This window comes from Corylus avellana, chromosome 1 (genome assembly GCF_965113065.1).
Source record: "Corylus avellana chromosome 1, dhCorAvel1.hap1.2, whole genome shotgun sequence".
NCBI lineage: Eukaryota > Viridiplantae > Streptophyta > Magnoliopsida > Fagales > Betulaceae > Corylus > Corylus avellana.
This window is the reverse complement of record NC_142490.1, coordinates 14,281,102-14,304,725: the sequence shown is the minus strand read 5'-3', so window position 1 is coordinate 14,304,725 and position 23,624 is coordinate 14,281,102. Positions and strand designations below refer to the sequence as shown.

Genomic DNA, 23,624 nt, shown 5'->3' with positions numbered 1-23,624 from the left:
CTTCTATATAACTTCTATACAATTAGGATTCTGAAAATCAACCATTGAATTATATGATTAGAGTTTACTAAATAATATTACTCCTTAATTAAAATTAAATAAATTGACTTATCTTTATTGGAGGTTTAAGATTTACGAATTTAACAATAATGGAAGGGACACGATTAAAGTGGCTTTTGGTTTCACCTCCTCTCCGAAAAGGGCACAGAATCATAGTACGTAGATGGTCTGGCAAGAATTTGGTTCCCGAAGTAAAGAAAAACACAAGTGGCTGTAACACATCATAAAAAATGACATATGGGACCCTCGGCCTTCAAAATCATATTACGTTTGTCACGGGTGTAATTGTCATTTCATATTGGGCGCTCGGATCAGCAAATCCTAGAGCGCCCTAATTCCACACGTCTTAATTATTTCCATTAATCAAACAAAGTCTCTCTCAATTAATATCTTAGAAGGAAATTAAGTTTAATCACCTCCACGCTCTCTCTCTCTTCCCCTAAAACCCAAAACAGGGGAAAAAGAAAAAAACGAGCTCTTCCAACGAACCTCTTTCCCTGTTCAAGGTAACAAAGTCTTGTTTGGATACGAATCGAAGGCTTTTATTTTAACCTATTATTATCATTTCAGCGCTTTTGCATGTGTATCTTTGAATTAGATCTTATGCTTTTTGATTCAGAATGTAGATATATGGAACATAATTACCGACAAATTGCATTGGGATTGATGTTTGTGTCTTAGGAACTGCATTTATGGGCTCAGCTGACTTTACCGTTGTGGCAACTCTTTCAATTCGTTGAAGCAATCCACAGGTTCTTCTATTTGATTTTTCTGTTTCTGTTTTCTTTGTTTTTATCTGCTGGTTAGTTAGTTGTATTTATAGTTGAAGAGGGTTGTGTTTAGAGATTTCAGTTTGTATTATTGATGCTATAAGTAACAGTGTCTTGATTTATATACACGTAACACCTCGGAGGCAATAATTAATTATTGGGTTTCATTTCTCTGTTTGTCTTTGTAATTGGGTGCAATATTTCTACTATTTTTTCCTAATTTGAACTGAACCTATAACTTTGCTTTGCCCGAATAAAGAAAAAGAAGGGAAAGTGAATAACCTTTTAAACTTTTGTAGGATTTTGCTATGCGGTAATCAAACCCATAAAATGAATTCCTTTTAAACTACTCCTTTCCTTGGAGGAGTATTTGGCGGAATAACCTAACCCTTGGCAGTCGTTTTTTTTTTTTTTTTTTTGCTTGAGGCCACTATAGGGAAGATACTCACTATGATTAACTTAAGGAAAAGACATATCATAGTAGTAGATTGGTGTTGCATGTGTAAGACGAGTGGGAAAACTACTTATCAAAAAAAAAAAAAAAAAAAATGAAGAGTGGGGAAACTGTTGATCATCTTTTACTCCATTGTGAGATAGCTAGTGCCTTGTGAAACTTTATTTTTCGGTCTTTTTGGGGTAGAGTAGGAGTCTGTTCCCTAAGTTTAGGGAATATGTCCAAAAAATCGCAAAAAAGTCCCACAACAGACTCCTTAAATGAACCTTAAACATTAGGATTGCAACAGTAGAACCCAATGTTTTGGGTTCTACTATTGCAATCCTTATGATTATTAAAAAAAAAAAAAAAGATTCTCTCTCCTCTCTCCTCCCATGTCTCACAATTCTCTCTCATCTCTCCTCTCATATATATAATATAATTAAAAAAAAAAACAAATATTTTAATGATATAGGAAATGATTAAGGGAACCTATTGAGGTGTATTTTGACATAGGGAAGTAAAAAGTAGTTTGGAACTTTAAATGTAGGGAAAATGACGAGGAAGCTGCTGAGAATGCTCTTATGCCTCGACAAGTTGTGCATCTCTTCACTTGTTGGAGAGGGCATTTATTAGTCTTCGAAGTGTAGCAATGTAGTAGTTCCGCCCCTGATTGGTTGGCTGCCTATATGATTGTTTTCATATTTCTATATATATATATATATATATTTTAATGATTTTCTTGATCTTTTCTTTTTTGGTTAGGTGTTTTTTTGTATATTTTTATGTGCTTGAGTTGTGCCCTTTTACGTTTTAATAAAATTTGATTAATTGTAAAAAAAAAAAAATCAAAGGCAATAAGAATTCTTGGTCATGTGCCGACAAAATTGGTGCATTTATTGTTGGTTGTGCTACTAGAAAAGTGTGAATAGCATTTTAGTCTTATGTATATAGAAACATAGTTATGTCATAGGGCTCATCATCCTCACTTTGGCTAGTGGTAGTAAATGAAAAAGTTAGCGGTTAACAAATAAGAAAAGGTTTGCTTTAAATTTCAATTAGTGGACTAGCCACTAACTACCAACACTTTTTCAGTAATTAGGTATTTAACATGGTGTCAGAGATGAAGATTTTGACTCTTCCCCCAAACATGATATGCTTAGTCTATATATGGAAGGCCACATGTTGTCACATGGATTGCCTACTCAAGGGGCAGAAGTGAGGAGATTATTGAAACACAAATAAAAAACATTAACGCCATTCTCCAGTAGTCTAAGCTTTTTGAGTGACTGCTGATATGACACCTTGCATCCCAAAATTGGTTAGCTATATAGTTACTTTTGGCCATATGCGTCTATCTTTAACTGGAGTGCAACTACCTACCAAAACAAGAAAACATGAAAATGTATGTAGCTTTGTTGTTCAAGCTCATCGATCAGTTTCAGTAAGCAAGCTCGAGAACTATTGGGGTTCAGCATGATTACTTTTGCTAATGATTGAGGTTCATATTTTGCGATCTCGTGTCTAACACTAAAAAAAAAAAGTTGCTTAAACTCATAGGAAATTTCAAGAGAAAAGGTCTGACCTAATTTATATCTTCTAATGGAAAGCAAGAAAGAGCGTCTTATTTGCATATGGTTTTTCTTCTTCTGCCTATATTCTTGGCAGCCTTTCTACTTCATTGATCTCTTTTCCTTTTTTACTTTTTTTTTTTTCAAAGTGTGAGGTCAATGTTTATTGACGTTAGGCTTGCATACATGCTGATTAAGGTCAATCCTTTGGGTTGTGAACGTTCAGCCAAGAAGCCAACTTTGAACAGCCCAGTGCTCAGCTCAGCTTGATGATACTCTTACCCTTTTGTCTGTTAGATTATGCTTTTACAACCTTGGACAACTGTTATGATCCGATTTGGTAATTGACATGTCAATTGCAATTAAAAGAGAAGCTATAATATACTTTATAAGATTCCTCTATTGTTTAAATACTCTATTTATATCTAGAGAGGCTATAGGTCATAGTTATAAAATATTCCTTACCTTAGGAAAACTTTTAAGGAGCTTGAACTTTAACGAATCAACCCCTGCCCTTGGGCAGGCATTTTCTTGTGAAGCCTTGACTCAAATTATGTCTTAGATGATGAAAATATGAAAAAGAATCAAAAGCTTCTTTAGTTGTTATATTTCTGGCTTGTGGTGTCAATGTACTATGCTTATGGTCATGGCTTTGAGATCTGGATCCAAATATTCTATTCTAAAAAAATTCATTGTAGTTGGATTTGACCTCATATCTTGCCCAATCAGTGATCTAGATATTTATTTTGATCCTAGAAGATTTTGAAATGGTCTCAAATTCATTTGTGATTCTGGTATGATATGCACGCCACTAATTCCCACTTCTGTTGTGTCAAATCCACCATGCAGTATATTGTTTGACAACAGGCGTTCAACACTGGTAGTGTGTAAAAGATTTGGATATAATGCTTTTTTAATAATGGGATCCCTGCAAATTTAATACTAATATCTTGGTTTTCTAATCCCAATGAGTTCTACCTGAGATGACAATTTTTCCTCTCATAAGAATGGGATGGGTGGTGAGGTTGTGGGTTCAAGACCCACTAGGTGCATGTGTAACTTACCAATCAAAAAGAAAAATCTTTATTTTCTAATGAATGAATAAATGTAATCTTGATACATTTGGACTTCCTGTGTACAAATTTAGGAGAGTTGCCCTCTCTTGCTCGTCGTGTTTTCCTTTCTGGGTACTTAAGTTTGTTGACAAGCCATGAAAATCCAACTACCTTCATTATCTTTGAAAGATCACTTTTCTTATTAATTATAATAATTTCCTTATTTATTTATGACTGCTTTTTTGCTGATATTATTTAAGAAATCGACTATTTCTCAAGTTAAAATATAATTTGAATATATCTACTGTGGTTGTTTTTTTTGTTAATGGTTCTCTCTCTCTCTCTCTCTCATATGTCTTCTTGAGGATTATATTATTTGGCATTTTCCAGGCCCTTTTATTTTGTCTGCACATATCACCAAGATCCATTGAAAGTGATAAGTGGTCTTGAATCAGCACTTTTGTGATGTTTCAGGTTGTATTCATAATATGGATACTTGGAAGTGCAAATCTCCTGCTTGTGCACCTTCTCTTATTATGGCACCTTTGAATTTTTCAAATAAGGTGCATGAGAAGGCCCAATCTGAAAAAGGAGCAACTGGTCATGTTGCTGAGACTGAAGTTGATATAGACCATAGAGAAGTTTACTTTTTAATTATGCATTTCCTGTCCTCTGGGCCATGCCAGAATACTTTTGGACAATTCTGCAATGAACTTTTGGAACATCGTCTTCTACCTAGAAGATATCATGCTTGGTTTTCAAGAAGTGGTGCACACAGTGGGGATGGCAGTGATGATGGCATATCTTTTCCACTGAGCTACAATAATCTGTTGGAAAGGTATACACGCTTATTATATTGTTCTACGAGAGTCGAATTCTAAATTCGGCCTCTTAAACAATTAAGGGTCCGTTTGGGTTTGAGGTTCAAAACGTGCAATTTTAAAAATAGCGATTTCAAAACGTAATTTTTAAAAATGCAGTTAAGCATTTGATAAAATTGTGGTTTCACCTTTAAATTACAAATTGTGCGTTTTTTAAAAACGCACCACTGTGCTTGCGATTTAAAAACATGTATTTTTCCACGTTTACACCGCCATTTTTTAAAAACACACTCCCAAATTTCGCAATTTTGTTTAAAAACACACTTTTGGCCTGCAAAATTGCAAGGCCAAACGGACTCCAATTAAAAAGGGTAAAAAACTTTGTGATTATTTTTGTTATTTTACTTTCCAATTTTTTATAATTCCGGCTCATAGCATATGCCTCTGTTTCCATTGAGTTCTATATGTCCTAATGCTAGTCATAGCTATAATTTTCATTGATCGCCTTATGCAAAATTCTAATCTGAATACTGCTCACTTAGAAGCTAGTATTATGCAATGGAAGTTTATTGAATATTGGGATACCATGGGAAATCTATTTTGTTCTTTCCGAGTCTTTCCTTTTTTTCTTTTCCGTAAATCACACTGCCTGGCCCTGTGGTTCTTAACATCTCATATTTCCTATTATCTTCCTGTATAGCTTTCAAAATATCTAAATAAGTTTTTTTTTTTTTTTTTTTTTTTGTAATATATTTTTCCTCTAGCATTTGATTTTCCTTGTATAGAGTCATTGACATAATTAACTAATAACATGGACAAATGGATTCTTAAATAGTCAAACTTGTAAAGATTGGTAAGTGAAGGGATATCAAAAGAGGGCATGTGCATATATTTAATGCCAAACTTGAAGGGAGGTCCGTGTTTTGTGGGGCTCTGCCAGGAAGGTTTGTCTTTGTGGATAGATTTATCTGTTATCATAAACCTCCTTAAGCCTCATGACTTCGGATATGATCCCAGTTCTTACATGCGACCACCTAGATGCTCTATCTCTGGGCTAGCTGGCTTTATTCTTCTGGAGATTTCTTTGACTTGCAAAAATTTATTTGTTTGCTTTTGAAAATTTGGCATGGTGCATCTTTTCATATTACTTCTACATATACTGTATACCATTTAATTGATTTGCCATTTGATAACCCCTAGGTATCCTCACATTGAGAAGGATCACTTAGTAAAGCTTCTGAAGCAACTTATAACAAGTGCAGCCCCTCCTCCTTTGCATGGGAAGAATGGACGAAACACTCCAAATGCAGCTGATGTTCCTACATTGCTGGGATCTGGTTCCTTTTCGCTTCTGGATTGTATGTGATATAAATTACTTTCATTAATTGTATATTTATATAGTTTACCTTTTTAAATGAAGAATTGTTTATACTTTTCACAGAATGGCTTTTAGCATGAAAATTTAGGATGCATATGGTTCTCAGTAAATAATTATGAGACCATTATTTGGCAACTCCTCACCACAGCAAAGCTTCCTCTTTTGATTGACATAGTGAACTGTTTCCCAAAATAGATTGTATTTTGAAATCCTGTGTTGAAGGTCCATTATAAATTCCGAATTCTAATTGCATGCTTTTATTGTATCCATATTTTCAGAAATAAAGAAAGCTGATATGATCGTTTAAATTAATGCGCAAAAACTTCCACTGCTTGTTTGAAAATACTCCTAGTATATTTTAAGTAGTTCCCTTATACCCACCCGACCCCCCCCCCCCCCCCCCCCCCCCCCCCCCCACACACACACACACACACACACCCAAAAAAAAAAAAGCTAGTTCTGAAATAATGAATTGAAAGTGGATTTCACACTGACAGCAAATTTCTTGAACATGTTAGATAGCAAATTTCTTTGAAGATACTTTCCCTGCCCAATTGAATACAAGTAATATAAATCTAAGAGACACACTGTTAGAGCATGCATGTGAAGGAACAGATTTGGAGTTTATCTTGTTTGCACCATTATCTTTGTTTTCTATAAGCTGTTTATCACTTTAAATATTGGCCTCTTCATGTCTATTATTGAAATCTAGTGCTCATTTCAAGCCTTTATGTGCAACTTTACTCCTGGAAAAGAGCTTTAAATAATTATTTGGGGAAACTTCACTTACTCCCTGGATGTTCCATCACTTTTGCAATTGTACCCTCAAACTATAAAACGTTGCAACGTCGGGTTGCCATGTTTGAAAACTTTTCAATGTCATCCTTCTGTTAGGATTTTCAATTAAATCCTAATGGAGGATGCCATAATAACAAAATGCCTTTTTTTAAAAAAAAAAAAGAAAAAAAAAGAAAAAAAAAGAAAAGAAAGTCTTTTACACGGCTGACCCACGGCCAAGTGTGCAAAAGATGTCATTTTTTTTTTTTTTAAAAAAAAAAAAGGGGTATTTTTGGTGTTTTGGCATCCTCCATTAGGATTTAATAGAAAATCCAGACGGAGAAGTGGCATTGCAAAGTTTTCAAACATAATGACCTAACATTGCAACTTTTTAAAGTTTGAGGGTATGATTGCAAAAGTGATGAAACATTGGGTTACCATTTTTACTCCTTAGAATATTTTCGCTGAATTGGTCACAAAGCCTATTTTGAAGCATTAATTGACTCTTCTTCCTGCATCTTTGTTCACCTTTTCACCCCAGTCGTTTGCTTTTTCTTTGGGATTTCTATTTCAATTGGCATTAATTAGTGCAATGAGTAGTACGTTGAGCCCCAACCTTCTTGAATTTAACTTTCCTATACATTCATGATATATATATATATTGAAGGTGTACATTAACCAAATTCACATGGGTAGAACTCTCAGTTTCAATTTCATTTAGGAAGCTTTTCTCTGCTTTGTATTAGGTCTAAACCATCCAATATTTGCTGTGATTGGCTGGAATTAAAGATGTTTATCGAGTATACTATTGATGGATAATAATTGACATCCATGATTCGTCCAATAGAAAAGGGTATTGGGCAGTTAGTCAATTTTTGCTCTTAAGAAGTTTTATGTGGTATTGTGGTTCACATATTGAAATTAATATAAAAGTTTTTATAACTTGTGAACAAGAAAAGAGAAGCAAATTAAGGTATCCAAAAAGAAGAGTAAATGTGGCATAAGACAATTTATTGCGGGGTGATTGAACTTGTTTGGAAAGAAACTACAAAAGTAGGAGTTATCGGTCTTGTAAAATTATTTTAGGTCTTATTAATCCCTTTTAGTGAATTGTAGAACTTGACTGTTCTTTCCACAATTTTTTGTACTCAATATTTGATATATTACATTATTACTTTATATATACAAGATATTCCATTATCTATTTTCTCATTTCTGAACTTTCCCTTTCTTTTGCAGGTGATAGGGATATGGAAAACAAGCAAGTTAAGCCTCTGCAAGCTTACTTGCGTTGGCCTCACATGCAGGCTGACCAGGTTCGTGGGCTAAGTTTAAGGGAAATCGGAGGAGGTTTCACCAAGCATCATCGTGCTCCATCTATTCGCTCTGCATGTTATGCGATAGCTAAACCATTGACTATGGTGCAAAAGATGCAAAACAAGATGAAACTAAGGGGCCATCGTAATGCAGTTTATTGTGGTATGGTTATCTCTTCCCGTTGTATGAGATCATGTTACAACATATGTCATCAGAAACAAACTGTGGAAAAAGGATACACTAAGTGGGACACTGATGATGTAGACTACTCCAAGCATTTTCATGATTTTAGAATTTCTGTTCTTCATGTTAATAATTGCATTTTTATTTTGAATTTTTTGAATGTTTTCACAAATGGTACTTGTATTCCCTGGAAATTTTTCTGAGATTGATTTACTTGACATATGCATTTTCTTGCTACTTTGCTACTATTTGTTCAATAGTCCCCATAAACTTGTGATAATATGTGCGCATATTCTAGCATATATATTGTCCATCAGGACATTTTCTGTGATTCGAATCTGCGATTTGTATAGTCATATTGCCAACTTTAGAATAAAGTTTACTGGTGATAGAGTTATTTTGAACACATTTGCTTCTATCTTGTAGCCATATTTGATAGGTCAGGAAGATATGTTATCACTGGTTCTGATGATCGTCTTGTCAAGATTTGGTCAATGGAAACAGCATTTTCCTTGGCCAGCTGCCGTGGACATGAAGTGAGTTATAATAATAAGTGGAACTTATAATTTGATAATATATCCTGCTCTTTTAGTATTTCGTATGTGTTTTAAATATACTTTGCTCATTATATGAATTAAAGGGTGACATTACTGACTTGGCTGTAAGTTCAAACAATGCTTTGGTGGCATCTGCTTCAAATGACTTTGTCATACGAGTTGTAAGTATATCCAACCTAACATTTTCATATGCTTCCTTCGAATATCTTGACAATCTGATTAGTTCTGTCTGGTCTATCCCAGTGGCGTTTGCCAGATGGAATGCCAATTTCAGTTTTGAGGGGTCATACTGGAGCTGTTACTGCTATTGTTTTTAGTCCCAGGCCAAGTGCTGTATACCAGCTTTTATCGTGAGTTCCATCTTCAGAGTTACACTCCTTGTTGGCTCCCTTTCGTTGTGCAGTTGATCTGCTGTGATTATTTTTTAAATTAGAAACCTAATGTAATTCCATTTCAATAGTTTCACATATTTTATTCATTCTATGAACCTCCCGACTCTTAGCAAGCTTTTGGGCACCATAATGATTTACTGGAATTCTTTTCTTTTGTTATTACATCTGCTGCTTTTAACATATGTAGGTCGTCGGATGATGGAACTTGTCGAATCTGGGATGCTAGGTATTCCCAGTGCAAGCCACGAATATACATGCCAAAGCCTTCAGATGTCTTAAACGGTCAGATGATTGCTTCTACATTGTTGTCTCATTGGTTAACTTTCGGGTGATGTGAACTTACCATGGAGCTGTGAAGTTTACTGCAGGGAAGAGCATTGGTCCATTGAGTAATGGACCCTCCTCAAGTAATGGTCCTCAGAGCCACCAAATAATTTGTTGTGCTTACAATGCCAATGGAACCGTGTTTGTTACTGGTAGCTCCGACACTTTTGCAAGGGTTTGTTCTAACATATGCCCTTCAATTAAGTTCATATAATTCATCTTCCAAAACTTAGGCTATGTTTGGTAATGATTTTAAAAAGTCTTTTCTTTTCAAAATCAAAAGCGCACTTTTCTCAAAACATATAACAAAAAATTCACTTTCAAAACACAAATACTTTTCATAAAAACAAAATAGAAAACACAATACACTTTTTAGAAAGCTTTTCACACCTTTTTATAGGAATATTTTGAGAAAACAAGTGCTTAATTATTCAGGTGTAGGGGTTGAATTATTATTTTCAAAAAGATTTTTTTTAAAAAATAAAATAAAAAAGAGAGGTAGCCACATGGCCACACCCATGAATGGCCACCCTCAACGGAAGAGAGGGTTGGCGGTTTGGACACCTTTGTCAAACGGCCAGCATGGCCAACCCTTTCCTCTGCTGAGGGTGGCTGCATGGCCTCTCTCTCTCTCTCTCTTTTAATTTATAATTTTTTTTTATAAGAAGTAAGTTCCATGCTTGTTTGTGTTTTCTCAAAATGTGCATGTTTAGTATTTGTTTCTTTGAAAATACAGAACATTTTCCAGAAAGTTCACCAACCAATTTTTTTAGTGGACCTCACAGAAAACATTTTCTCAAATGTGGACCCCACCAAAAACAATTCTCAAACTTCATATCACATCAAAAACATTTTAAAATCAAAACACAAAAAACACTTTTCAAAATCATTAATAAACATACCCTTAACTTACCATTGTTGTAAATCTTGTTGGATATGTGCATCAAGAATCAGTTAATTGCAGGTTTGGAGTGCTTTTAAATCTAACCCAGATGATTCAGATCAACCAATACATGAGATGGATGTGTTGTCTGGCCATGAGAATGATGTCAATTATGTGCAATTCAGGTTAGTCAGTCCCAATTAGTGGCTTACCAGGATAGTAACTAATTTACCTTTACAATATTTTATATCATCTTTGCTACTTCCATATGCAGTGGCTGTGCTGTGGCCTCAAAATCTTCAATGTCTGACTCTTGGAAGGAGGAGAATATTCCTAAGTTTAAAAATTCCTGGTCTGTCAATATGATTTCTTCATCGTTTCCTTTCAAAATTTAAGCACTCCGACATTTCCACTTAATTCTTTTATCCTTTCAAAATTTAACTAATCTGATGTTTTCCATTAATAGTTATTGTGAAGAGTTTTTTTTGAACACACCCTATGATGCTCTTGTTGTTAGATATTCTTATCACCTATTCCTCAAATTGTAATGTTTCTCAGGTTTTGTCATGACAACATAGTTACCTGTTCTCGTGACGGCAGTGCAATTATTTGGGTTCCAAGATCACGTAGATCCCATGTGAGCTCTTCTACATGAGTTAATTTTAGAGTTTCCAAAGTTTTGGTGGAGATCATGTTCAATTTCCTTAGGAAAGTTTTCCTTACAGGATTATTCTTCACTTTCTTTCCAAAGTTTAATATGGTGTAATTCAATTTGATTTCTTGGTTTCTTCTATCTCTGATCATTTAGGGAAAAGTTGGACGTTGGACACGGGCATATCATCTAAAAGTTCCACCTCCTCCACTTCCTCCTCAACCTCCCCGAGGAGGACCACGTCAGAGATTTCTTCCAACCCCCCGTGGTGTTAACATGATTGTGTGGAGTCTGGATAATCGGTTCGTGCTTGCAGCTATCATGGGTAAAGTACTTAAAATATTTGAATATGTACTTATGGGAGAAAAGTTATATGAAGATAGGATTCTCTTGCATGTTATGGGAGAAAAGTTATATTAAGATAGGATTCTCTTGCTTTGTAGCTTTCCTGCATCTTAACTCAAAAAAGCTGTTAATCCCATTTACTTAAGGATAATTAAAGGGGAAGCCATTTGATGTTTTGCTTTATTTGCGTAAGCATCACCCGTTAAATCACATGCTGTGATGTCTTTTACTTGTTTTGTCAACCTTTGCTCCTTTGGCTCTCTGTTATCCTTACTGCAGCTTCATTTGAACAAAATCACCCCTTTAGTGCATTTATTGGTCTACCATGCACACAACTGAACCATCATTTTCCTTTTCCTTTGTCTTCTGTTCAGTTGCTTCACCTCTAGCATCTTTTTAGTGCAAAGATGTGATTCATCCATTTCTTGAATTTTACAATTTTTTTTTTTTTTTTTGGCATCTTAAAATAAGCAACTTAGTACTTTGTACCATAAATTGGAGTTGGCCTTTTAGTAATTTCCTTTCATCTTCTTTAGCTTGATAGGTTCTCAGCCATTCATTTTTTTTTTCCTCTTGTTGGCTGGGGTGGGGTGTGCATAGGATCTCCACTTATTCGTCTTGCTTGGTTCAATGAGCTATATTTGCCCCTGTCCTGCCCTTTTAATGGATATCTATCAACAATATACACAGCTTTTATTAAGTAACAGAATGTGATGTTGCATCCTATCAATTTTTGTATTTGGTTCTGACTTGTCTTTTATTCTTTTGGTATTTATATATGCAGATTGCAGAATATGTGTTTGGAATGCTGTTGATGGTAGCTTGGTACATTCTTTGACAGGTCATAGCGAATCTGTAAGTGGTGTTTACTGTTTTTGAATCAGTTAAGTTACAAATTTTTCCAAACCCTTAAATTAATAGGAAATGCTGAATTAATTATTTAATTAACACTACTCACCTGTGGACTTGAACTCCCTTTTAATAAGTGAGACCCAACACATAGAATATTTAACTGAAAGTAGAGGTAAAATACAAAGTTAAATAACTAATTATTCTAAAAGCTTTAACTAATAGGAATTGATGAATTTAATTATTTAAATTAATAGGAAATGCTGAATTAATTATTTAATTAACACTACTCACCTGTGGACTTGAACTCCCTTTTAATAAGTGAGACCCAACACATAGAATACTTAACTGAAAGTAGAGGTAAAATACAAAGTTAAATAACCAATTATTCTAAAAGCTTTAACTAATAGGAATTGATGAATTTAATTATTTAATTAATACTTGAACAAAATTATGATGAATCGATTTTGATAAACATGGTATCAATTATGTACGCACACTCTTTTTTTGCCTGTCTTATAAACCAATATTCTATCCTTCTAAGCCTATAAGGAACTTATCCTTGTCAAGGTTTCCCCCCTTCCCTAGCTTAGTAATGCATTTTTTTTATTTCAAACTTATACACCTCCAGCCAACATTCCCTTCCAATACGAATTCTGTTATTTAAGTTTTCTCATCTAACTTGATGCTCAAAGTTTCCATTCTTATCTGGTTTTCCTTGATTGAACTAAATTTTTATAAAATGATTAAATTTTCTGTTCTATTGGTTATTGACATGCTAGTTGTCCAGGTTTCCTGATATTAAGTCCTATCTGTTCTATCTAATAGTTTATCATCTGAATTTGAGTTATTATTATTTTTGCTATCTTGTCTTACGGTTTAATTGTTGGATTCTTGTTAGTCTTATGTTTTGGATGTTCATCCTTTCAATCCCCGGATAGCTATGAGTGCTGGGTATGATGGGCGAACTATAGTATGGGATGTAAGTTTCTGATTTTAAATTCTAGATGCTGATATGTTTTTTTCTCAAAGTGCTTACTGTTTGTTGAGTTCCTTGGTATATAATGTTTCCAGATCTGGGAGGGCACACCTATATGGACATATGATATTGGACGTTTTAAATTAGTTGATGGGAAGTTTTCTCCGTAAGTGAGCTGTAGAACATACTAGTATTTAATTTTGGCTTTACTGTATTGGTTGAATTGAAAATTTTGCACTATTTGTACTATTTGACCCATTTGTCATCAGTCTCAATCATTTGCTTGCTGGATTTTGAGCCTCAGCATCCCGGCTGTTGTTTTCATTCTGAATAATTTCATGAATTTTCAAATCCGTGAGTCTAGGATTCTTGTTATGTACATTTTGCTATTAAAATGTTTTGCTAAATTTAGAGTGATGATTCTATATTTCTCTCCCAGTGTGTAATCATGCTAGTTCTTTGTTATGAGTCATATTTTTCTTTTACATGTACATTTTGCTATTAAAATGTTTTGCTAAATTTAGAGTGATGATTCTATATTTCTCTCCCAGTGTGTAATCATGCTAGTTCTTTGTGATGAGTCATATTTTTCTTTTACTGCATAGGGATGGGACATCAATTGTACTTTCGGATGATGTTGGCCAAATATATTTGCTAAACACAGGTCAAGGCGAGTCCCAGAAAGATGCCAAATTGGATCAGGTACCAGAAAAATTCATTTACTTAGTCAGCTCCTCTCCCTTCTCTTTTGTGATGTAAGTTGGTAGTAGGCAATAGCCTAATGACAATTGTTTCTCTGATTTCTCCACAGTTTTTCCTTGGGGACTATCGTCCCCTTATTCGGGATTCTATGGGAAATGTTCTTGATCAGGTTAGTGACCACTTATTATTGCATTCTTGTGTGGTGAATTTATTTTCATTTCCATACACACAAGAAATCGAATTGATAAAATTCCATGCATACCTTACCTTCATCATGTGCAAGGTTAGAAGTAGTCAAATTTTGGTAGTTGGGAATCCTATGTTTATTTCAAGCAGTTCCCTCTCCATATATTTTTTCATGTTTGTACATATTTGCAGCACTGTAATTAAATTTCAGAAATATTGGATTTTGAAGCACAATAATCAAAATGTCAAAGATATCTAATGGTTTATATTGTATTGTGAGTGATCTGAAGTATATTACATCTGATGCAGGAGTCACAGCTTCCTCCACATCGCAGGAACATTCAAGATCCTCTTTGTGATTCAAGTATGTTTATGGCTTCAATATATGTACTATGCTTAACATATCTTTCTGAGGAACACATCTTCTCATATCATAGATTGATGGAAAATGCCAGGTATGATGCCATATCCGGAACCCTACCAGAGTATGTATCAGAAACGTAGACTCGGTGCATTGGGCATTGAGTGGCAGCCTTCATCAATAAAATATACTGTTGGTCTAGATTTTGGTCCGGGCCTGGATATTCAGATGGTCCCCTTGGCAGATTTGGAAAGAATGATTGAGCCAACACCGGAGTTTATAGATGCCATGTACTGGGAACCAGAAAATGAAGTCATAAGTGATGATACTGATTCAGAGTACAATGTTGCCGAAGAAAATTCCAGTGAAGGTGACCAGGTAAGTATAAATGCCAGCTCTGCTGGTGATACAGAGTGCAGCACAGAAGACAGTGAGGTTGAGCGCTGTCATACAGATAGCCTCCGCAGATCGAGAAGAAAAAAACACATTGCTGAAGTAAGTGGTGTCCTCACCTTTACTGGTTTTTATTATTGTGCCTACATGGACTGACTGTTGCTGTTTTTCAGGTTGAGTTAATGACTTCTTCAGGACGGCGAGTCAAGAAAAGGAATTTGGCTGAGTGTGATGGCACTAGATCTGGGAGTAATAGAATGAAGAAATCAAGAAGCAGTCGGAAAGTTTCAAAGAGGAAGTCTTCTAAAGCTAAGACTCTGAGACCCCAGCGAGCTGCCGCACGCAATGCTCTAAATATGTTTTCTCGAATCACTGGAACTTCTTCAGATGGAGAAGATGAAAATGACTCAGAAGATGATTCATCAGATAGTCAGTCAGTGCTCCAAGATGCAAACATCCAAAGCAACGAGTCTTATGCAAACTTGCAGAATATGCAACGACAATGTGCTAAAGAGGAACATTCTTTAGAGGAGTTTACTGGTGTAGCAAAGCCTTCAGCACTTTCTGAATCTAATTCAATTGTTGGAAACAAGCGAAGATTGGTCCTAAAGTTTTCACTTCGTGATTCTAAGAAGCATGTCTCTCCAGAAGACACAAGATTCAAATGTGACGATCAGGCTGGTCCAGTTTATCCATCATCTAGACCTCAAGAAACCACTCAAGAAGACAGGACTAATAAAAGCTCCATGGATCCAGTGTCATCTTTCACTGATATAACTGACATGGCGCTTTCCCAAAACTACGACAGATATGATTGCATGGATAGAACGCAAAGCGGAACGGCTGAGGATCTTTTAGAGCCATCTGCAGGTGATGAGGAGAATAAGAATAGGCGGGGAGAGATCAATGAACGCATATCCAAGTGTTCAAGATCAGGAGATGTCATGCCAAGAGATGCATCCACTGAACGCCATGCAAGTTTTGATGTCCTAAAGGAAAACAAAAATGATGTGAATGGGTATGTTAAACCTTAGAATATATCTGGTAAGTTTTCTGCTAATTAATTAATTGAAAATCACGGAGTTATATTTTCTTGCAGGGATGAGGAACAGTTTGGAACTGATGCGTTACAAGATCTGGATGGTGTGAGAAATAAAGAGCTTGCTCATCCTGATGATGCTCTCAAATCTTCATCATCATTTGAGTCATCACTCCTGGTTGACCACCAACCAAAAGCGGATGCTCATACAGCCCCATCCTATGGAAATTTCAATACGGATTACAAAGAGTCGCCTACATCTGATAAATGCAGAGACAAGTTACTAGAAATAGATGAAGTTGTTGACACAAACCACTCAAATGGACTGAAAGAGAATGCTCCCCTCAAGTCTACGAAGTTAATAATTAAGACGAAGAAAAGGATTGTGATGGACACTAAAAGTCCTAAACTTCAAGCCGTTACTGCTGTGGAAGACCTGTCAAGCGCTAGAGGTGGTGATTTAAAGCACATGGAGCCCACTCGAGCTCTGAAAGTACCAGAAGGGGATGAAGATACTGGCAGATCAAGTTCTTTGAGGTTAAAGCATTCATATTCTGACAGGAGGATGTCTGATGCTGCATATACAGGCAAAAAGTTCTATAAGGCTAAAACTGATTCAGAAGGTTGTGATAGTGATATGGAAGAAAATGATTCAGCTGTTAATGACCATCATGATTTGGAAACTGATGTCCCTGAAGCATCTAGTGATGCAATACGTAGAACAAGATCCATCAAGATTAAAGCAACTTCCCGGGAGCCAAATTCTGTGAATCGTAGCTTTAAGGTGCGAAAGGGCCATGCTTTAGTGGGGATATCTAGAAATGAAGAAAACTCCTCCATGGAATTGTCCGATCAGCTTCTTCAAGGATCAAGGTCTACAAGAAATCGGCGTAGTGGGTATAATGATTACGAACCAAGTTCTTCCAGTCGGAAAAAAAAAATATATTCTGTGAGAAAATTGTCATGGCTGATGTTGTCTGAGCATGAGGAGGGCTATCGTTATATCCCTCAGCTAGGTGATGAAGTTGTATATTTGAGACAGGTAATGCCTGATTTTTCTTAATTAATTGATACTGGTCCTTTATAATTTGGTTTTGATTTCAGCTTTCTTACATTTTGGTTTCTTTGATCGTCAGGGCCATGAAGAGTTTATAGAATCAACTCGCTTATTGGAAGTAGGTCCTTGGAGATCAATCAATAGAAATTTAAGTGCCGTGGAAATTTGCAAGGTTGAAGGGCTTGATTATGCCACACTACCAGGTTCTGGGGATAGCTGCTGTAAAATCAAACTTAGATTTGTAGATCCTTCTTCCATTGGATTTGGTAAAGCATTCAAATTGACTCTGCCTGAACTGATTGATTTCCCTGATTTTGTTGTTGAGAAAACACGGTATGATGCTGCTATTGGGAGAAATTGGACCCATAGGGATAAATGCCTAGTTTGGTGGAGAAATCCAAATGGGGAAGGAGGTAAATGGTGGGAAGGTCGAATTCGTTCTTTGAAGCCCAAATCTCAAGAGTTTCCTGAGAGTCCTTGGGAAAGATATGCTGTTTGTTACACGGGTGATCCTGATAACCATCTTCACTGTCCTTGGGAACTGCATGATCCTGACTTTTCATGGGAGCGCCCCCACATTGATGATGAGAGCAGAGATAAGCTCCTGTCCTTTTTTGCTAAATTGGAGCAGCCAGTGAATGGAGATAAGGTGATTCTATCTTACACTTCTTATCCCTCTTTCTCTTTGATTGGTAGAAACTCCACATGTAAAAGCTTAAATGACTAAAAGGGAGACGACTATGGATGATACTGTTAGTCTCAAAGCTCTGCTGTGAATCTTGCAGGACTATTATGGAATTTCAAAACTGAACCATGCTGCTCGGAAATCAGAATTCACTAACAGGTAGAAAAATGCTAGACATCAATTGTCCCTATTCTTTGTTTTGAATATGTGCTTACCTGCCAATCCCTTCACCGCTTATGCATTGCCTCATGAGACCATAAGGATGGACTATGCCTTGCGACTTTATATGCCTAAGTACTGCTTAGAAGCCCCATCCCATCATTACATTTTAATTAGACACATGACTTCACTTCATCCCTTGTTCAACAACCTACAGTCTATCATAGTGCCTGTGAACAAATTAGTATCATATGCATGTCATCGATTTAGCTTTCTCTTGTTTTTGTAGAGGGCTGGGGTATTATCTGATTTGATTTGTTGTTGGGAGGACAATTTGTGATCCTTGGCTTTATCGAATTTGTGCAGGTTTCCTGTTCCGTTCTACCCCGAACTGATTTGCTCAAGGTTAATGAATGAATACTATCGGAGCTTGGAATCCGTGAAGCACGACATCATGGTGATGATGTCAAATGCCGAGTTGTACTTCTCACATCCTGAGCTGGGTAAGATGAAACGCCTGTTAGATCGGTTTACAAAGAAATTGTCGAGGCTGTAGAGAGTTCAGAAGCAAAAAAATTTCTTTGATTTTTATGTTGTAACCCATTAATCCAGTTTTGGGAAATCAATTCTTATGGTTTTAGAGGAAGGAGATGCCTTAGGTGCTGCAGAAAAAAAGTAAGGTGTTTTTTTGTCTCAAATATTATTCCTGTACATATGAACATTATTTATGAAGAGGAAAATGGAGCAAGTTTGAGCAGCTCTAAAATCTCTAATTTATTGATTTTTGTCTTTTCAATCCTTATAGCTGTATGTCTCAGAGTTCCGGAGATATAGAACTGGATATAAGTTATACTACTCAAACAAAAGCACTCAAAATACTGGCTACAACGGATATGTGTAAGATGATCAGATGATGATCATCTCATGGCTATTGAGAAGGAATCAAATTAGATGGTTCTTTTCTCGATCTCTTCTACCCGCCCCTACGGAAACCAGGGAAAAAAAATTGAGAAAAAATAGATCAAAAAGTCAAAAATAAATTATTTTGTATTTATAAAAGAAAACTGATTCTTGAACCCTTTTACGATCGTGCAAAAGAAACATGAATCTAACATGGCTAGGTTAATAGATAATGGGCATGTCATGTCATTTAAATTGATTACTAATCAATTTTTACAATTTTGATTTTGTTTTGTTGTATTTAACGGTGTCAATAGCATCATGATTCATGTCATTTAAAAATTTTAAATGACAGAAATATATAATATCATTAAATTTGTACAGTCTAGGAACCGTTTGGCAACCCTTTCCCCTCCCCTTGACACTGTTCACGCTTCATTTTCTATAAAAATCGTCAAAATAGTTTCATTTTTTATATCACGTCATTCACTTTTTATATCACATAATTTACTTTTTATTATTATTCAAATAAAAAAAAATCATTACAAAACAAATTTTTTTCACTTTTTAGTACAAAAAATTCAAAATTTTATACCACATCAATCCATGTCAGCAAGAGAAGTCTCCTAAATTTTTTATTATTTTTTAATATATTTTTAAATTTTCACTTTTGCGCCCCTACGCCCGTTAATTCGACCCCTGCATGCCAGCTATAGTAACAAAGACAAAAGGCTTTGCAAAACACACCTAAATATTATAATTTATATTTATTAAATTTATTAATTAATCATTTTAATAATATTTTTATATGGTCGTGAAATGTTCCTCTCTATTTCAAGCTAATATAAGATCATTAAGATGAAAGTAATAAGTAAGGGTAAAAAATAGCATTATTTTATGTTAAATAAAAAAAAATAAAAATAAAAAACCTAAATGCAAATGAAGCCCAAAGTACAGGCCCAACTCATCCTATACTGACGTTGCTTAAACGTGTGCCCTAATAACAAACCGCAAACCCCCACGCCCACCTAAAACCCTAATTCCAAGCTCCGTAGACTCTCCTTTCACAAACACACTGAGAGCACCAGAGCAAGGGCTACAGCCAAAGCAAGCAACAATGGCCGGAGGCAAAATGAAAAAGGAGAAGCCAAAAGGAGGCGGCGCGGCAGCACGCGCGCCGTATCAGGGAGGGATATCGTTCCACAAGTCGAAAGGGCAGCACATCCTCAAAAACCCATTGCTGGTCGACTCCATCGTCCAGAAAGCCGGGATCAAGAGCACTGACGTGGTGCTCGAGATCGGTCCCGGTACCGGAAATCTCACCAAGAAGCTTCTCGAGGCCGGAAAGACGGTCGTTGCCGTCGAAGTCGACCCTCGCATGGTGCTCGAGCTGCAGCGGCGATTCCAGGGCACCCCTTTCTCCAGTCGCCTCAAGGTTAGGTTATGACTTTTTTTCTGTTTGGTTTCCGACAAAGTGACGGAAAGTTTTGTAATTGTTGGTCGGAATGGAAAATATTAAAATTTTGTTTGGTTTTCTAAGCAATGACACTGGTTTTTGATTTATTTTGCTTTGGGTTGGTTAGTATGTTCGTTTTCTTCTTTTGAATATGACGTTGAATTTTATTGATTTATATTTTTTTTAAGTTGAAAAAGATCACTATCGCTATGTTATATAATTAGTTTTCATGCTTGAAGGTTTTTGTTTCGCCTATTTCGAATTAAGGGTTTTTTTTTTTTCGGTAAAGATTGCTTTTAAGGGGGGGGGTGGGTGGGGGGCTTCTTTTAATGTGCGTATGTTATGTTTGGTAGCTGAGAAACCAGAAGAAAAGACAAACTAAGGCTAGTACAAATATATAGGTAGGTCAAGTTTTGCAAAACCTTTTTTTGATATATTTTTACATTATATTGACTCTATGATGTTTTTCATATTTTCCATGTGTTTGAAGCGCCCCCGTTCACATCATTTGTTATCAAAATTCGATTGGTTTGTTCATACTGAGAATTCGTGTTAACAGGTCATACAAGGAGATGTGCTCAAGACTGACCTCCCCTATTTTGATATCTGTGTGGCAAACATACCTTATCAAATCTCCTCTCCTCTCACGTTCAAGTTATTGAATCACCAACCTGCATTCAGATGCGCGATCATAATGTTCCAGAGGGAATTCGCTATGAGACTGGTCGCTCAGCCCGGTGACAAGCTATACTGTCGTCTTACTGTGAACACCCAACTCCTGGCTCGAGTCTTTCACCTTATTAAAGTTGGAAAAAACAATTTCCGGCCTCCCCCTAAGGTTGATTCCTCTGTAGTCAGAATTGAGCCTAGGAAGCCGCGTATTGAAGTGGAGCAAAAGGAGTGGGATGGGTTTCTGAGAATTTGTTTTAATAGGAAGAACAAAACCCTTGGTTCGATTTTTAGGCAGAAGTCTGTCATCTCCTTGCTGGAGAAGAACTACAAGACATTGCAGGCACTAAATCTTGTACAAGGTTCATTGGAAAGTAAAGCTGCTGAAATAGACTTTTCGAGGCTAGGGGATTCTAATGAGGATGAAACCATGGAGATGGATGACGATGGAGAGGATGATGAAATGGATGTGGAAGATAGTGATGCAGGGGGGGAAACATCAGAGTTCAAAGCTAAGGTTTTGACTGTGTTGAAGGAGGGAGATTTTGAAGAGAAGAGGTCTTCCAAGCTCACATTACAGGAATTCTTGTACCTGCTCTCTTTGTTCAACAAGGCTGGCATACATTTTTCTTGATTCTAGAAATCATGTTTTTCTAATTTTTTTGGCCCCTCTTTTACAATTATACCCAATTTTGCGTTCCCTGCTTTCTTGTCAACTAAAGCCTTATTCTTTTTGTTCTGTTCTGTAATTTGCTTAAAATTTTGGTTGGATAGCATATAGCTTAAAGTGTTAATTAAGAATTAACTTTCTAGATGTATTTGGATGTTATAAACAAATTCCACTCACTTTTTGTTGCTCTCCTGTAATTTGATTGTTTCATACCAATATCAATATCATGCATCCTTCCCTTCTCTGGTTTCTTACATGCACATCTACGGGAAGAACTTTCTATTCAATTCCTTGTAAAACGATCTTTCTTATACGTCAGGATGGCATCTGAGGAAAGTATACTTTGTATTTGTGCCAGCAGCAGCTAAGAAAACTGTCATCCAGGAAGGCCTCATCAAAGGCTATGCAGCATATATTCTCATCTTACCAATCAAAAACATTTATTTCATCCAATTCTGAGACCTGATTGGATGATCTGCCATTTCAGCTTATTAAGCAGCATGGATCAGATACTGCTAATGTTCTAATGGTAAACTTAATCCAATACATTTAATTAAACGATTCAGATCTCTCAAACTTAATTTGTTAATTTCGTGTTGATTTCATGAGTTGTGTCAAAAATTATAAACGATAATCAAACCATCCTGCATTCAGGAAGGAGCAAATTGTTTCTGAAGTCCAAAGTACCAAGCAAACCACCTCTATGAAGACAATGGGACTCACATAACACTAAAACAAACCTTCCTACGCTTTCAGGATATTCAATTTGCATAGGAAATCTGTTTGGCCAAAGGTGCCTGTAACAAACATAGTCTCAAGAACTAGAGAAGTCAAATGGGAAAGAACATAAGCACTTCATCTAGCATGACATATAATATACTTGGTATTTCAAGATTTTGCTCAAGACAGTTCTAACATATTAATAAAGCTCCTCATACAGAATTTGGGGCTATGGGGGAAAATACAGTTTTATGTTAATTTCGTCTTCTTTGACTTCACATGAGTCTTCTCAGGGGCTTTAGTATCGTCTTCTGAAGAGCTTTCGCTGATTTCATCAGGGACATCATTAGGAACATTATGTTTGGTGATGAAGTCCTTCAATATGCTCATGCTTTCCTCTTTCATTGAAACCAATTGCTCGGAAAGCGTACCCTTGTCTATGTTGACGGAGTAATTTTCCGACCCAAGGCAAAGTGCAGCCTTAACCCGTGGTTTGGGATCATGAGAACTCATGGTAACCTTCTAAACACTGCAATCATAATCAGTATAACAATTGAACTTTTTTTCTTTTTTGTAACAAACTCACAAACAATCAGTTACTGATTATCAATAACATATGCAATACATTCACCCAAATTAGTTATCCTTATCCACTCTAATTTTATCTTTGATGAGTCTAATACATCTTGATGGATTCAAATAGAGATATCAAAGTAGTAGGGACAAGAAGTTCTTCCTCAGTGGAATTTGGAAAACTTTGTGGTCACAAAAGGGTGCAATAATTTTGTGTCAAAATAGCAGGCACTTCAAAAGGGCTATGAGCATTATTACTGAGAACTAAACTAAATATCATACTCAGAAGTTCCCACCAGTGGTTACCGTAATAACATGCCTAAGTGGCCATAGCACACATAGGAATAGGGCCAAGAAATTTTTATACAACTCAAAGAACACGACAAAAACTTCACACGAAACTAGAAAGTTAGGGTCGAGTTGAGAGCTCTGACTTATTTAATTAAATGGATTGGGTTAAAGTTTTTGACGGTTGACAATTTTTAAACAACTCGCAAACTTGACACAAAATTAGCGGGTTAGAATTGAAGGGTCGAGCTATAGTTAATCTATATAGTTTTATACCTATGCCTCGATTAAATCCGGACCAGACTTGCAAAATTGAATTGTCAACCCTAGGAACATTTTCATCAGGGCGCCCATAACTTCCACACAATTTGTACAAATTATTACAATTGTAACAGCAAAATCACACACTATATCTACCAA

The 23,624-nt window shown here is 36.0% G+C and overlaps 2 protein-coding genes across 2 annotated transcripts; both read left to right on the top strand.

Moving 5' to 3' along the window:
- Positions 1–480: 480 nt before the first annotated feature.
- LOC132168855 (WD40 domain-containing protein) lies at positions 481–18,685 on the top strand. Its single transcript, XM_059579919.2, has 26 exons — positions 481–566; positions 742–812; positions 4,364–4,727; positions 5,911–6,068; positions 8,105–8,344; positions 8,792–8,901; positions 9,006–9,083; positions 9,166–9,272; positions 9,502–9,596; positions 9,683–9,813; positions 10,603–10,706; positions 10,796–10,873; positions 11,080–11,158; positions 11,330–11,498; positions 12,303–12,373; positions 13,269–13,349; positions 13,442–13,512; positions 13,952–14,048; positions 14,158–14,217; positions 14,544–14,598; positions 14,690–15,090; positions 15,162–16,006; positions 16,088–17,069; positions 17,164–17,733; positions 17,870–17,928; positions 18,295–18,685. Exons 3-26 carry the CDS (start codon positions 4,378–4,380, stop codon positions 18,482–18,484), a joined length of 5,181 nt encoding a protein of 1,726 aa, XP_059435902.2. The 5' UTR covers positions 481–566; positions 742–812; positions 4,364–4,377; the 3' UTR covers positions 18,485–18,685.
- A 1,153-nt stretch (positions 18,686–19,838) lies between these two features.
- On the top strand, positions 19,839–21,865 carry DIM1A (Ribosomal RNA adenine dimethylase family protein). Its single transcript, XM_059582347.2, has 2 exons — positions 19,839–20,263; positions 20,844–21,865. Exons 1-2 carry the CDS (start codon positions 19,946–19,948, stop codon positions 21,585–21,587), a joined length of 1,062 nt encoding a protein of 353 aa, XP_059438330.1. The 5' UTR covers positions 19,839–19,945; the 3' UTR covers positions 21,588–21,865.
- Positions 21,866–23,624: the final 1,759 nt, after the last annotated feature.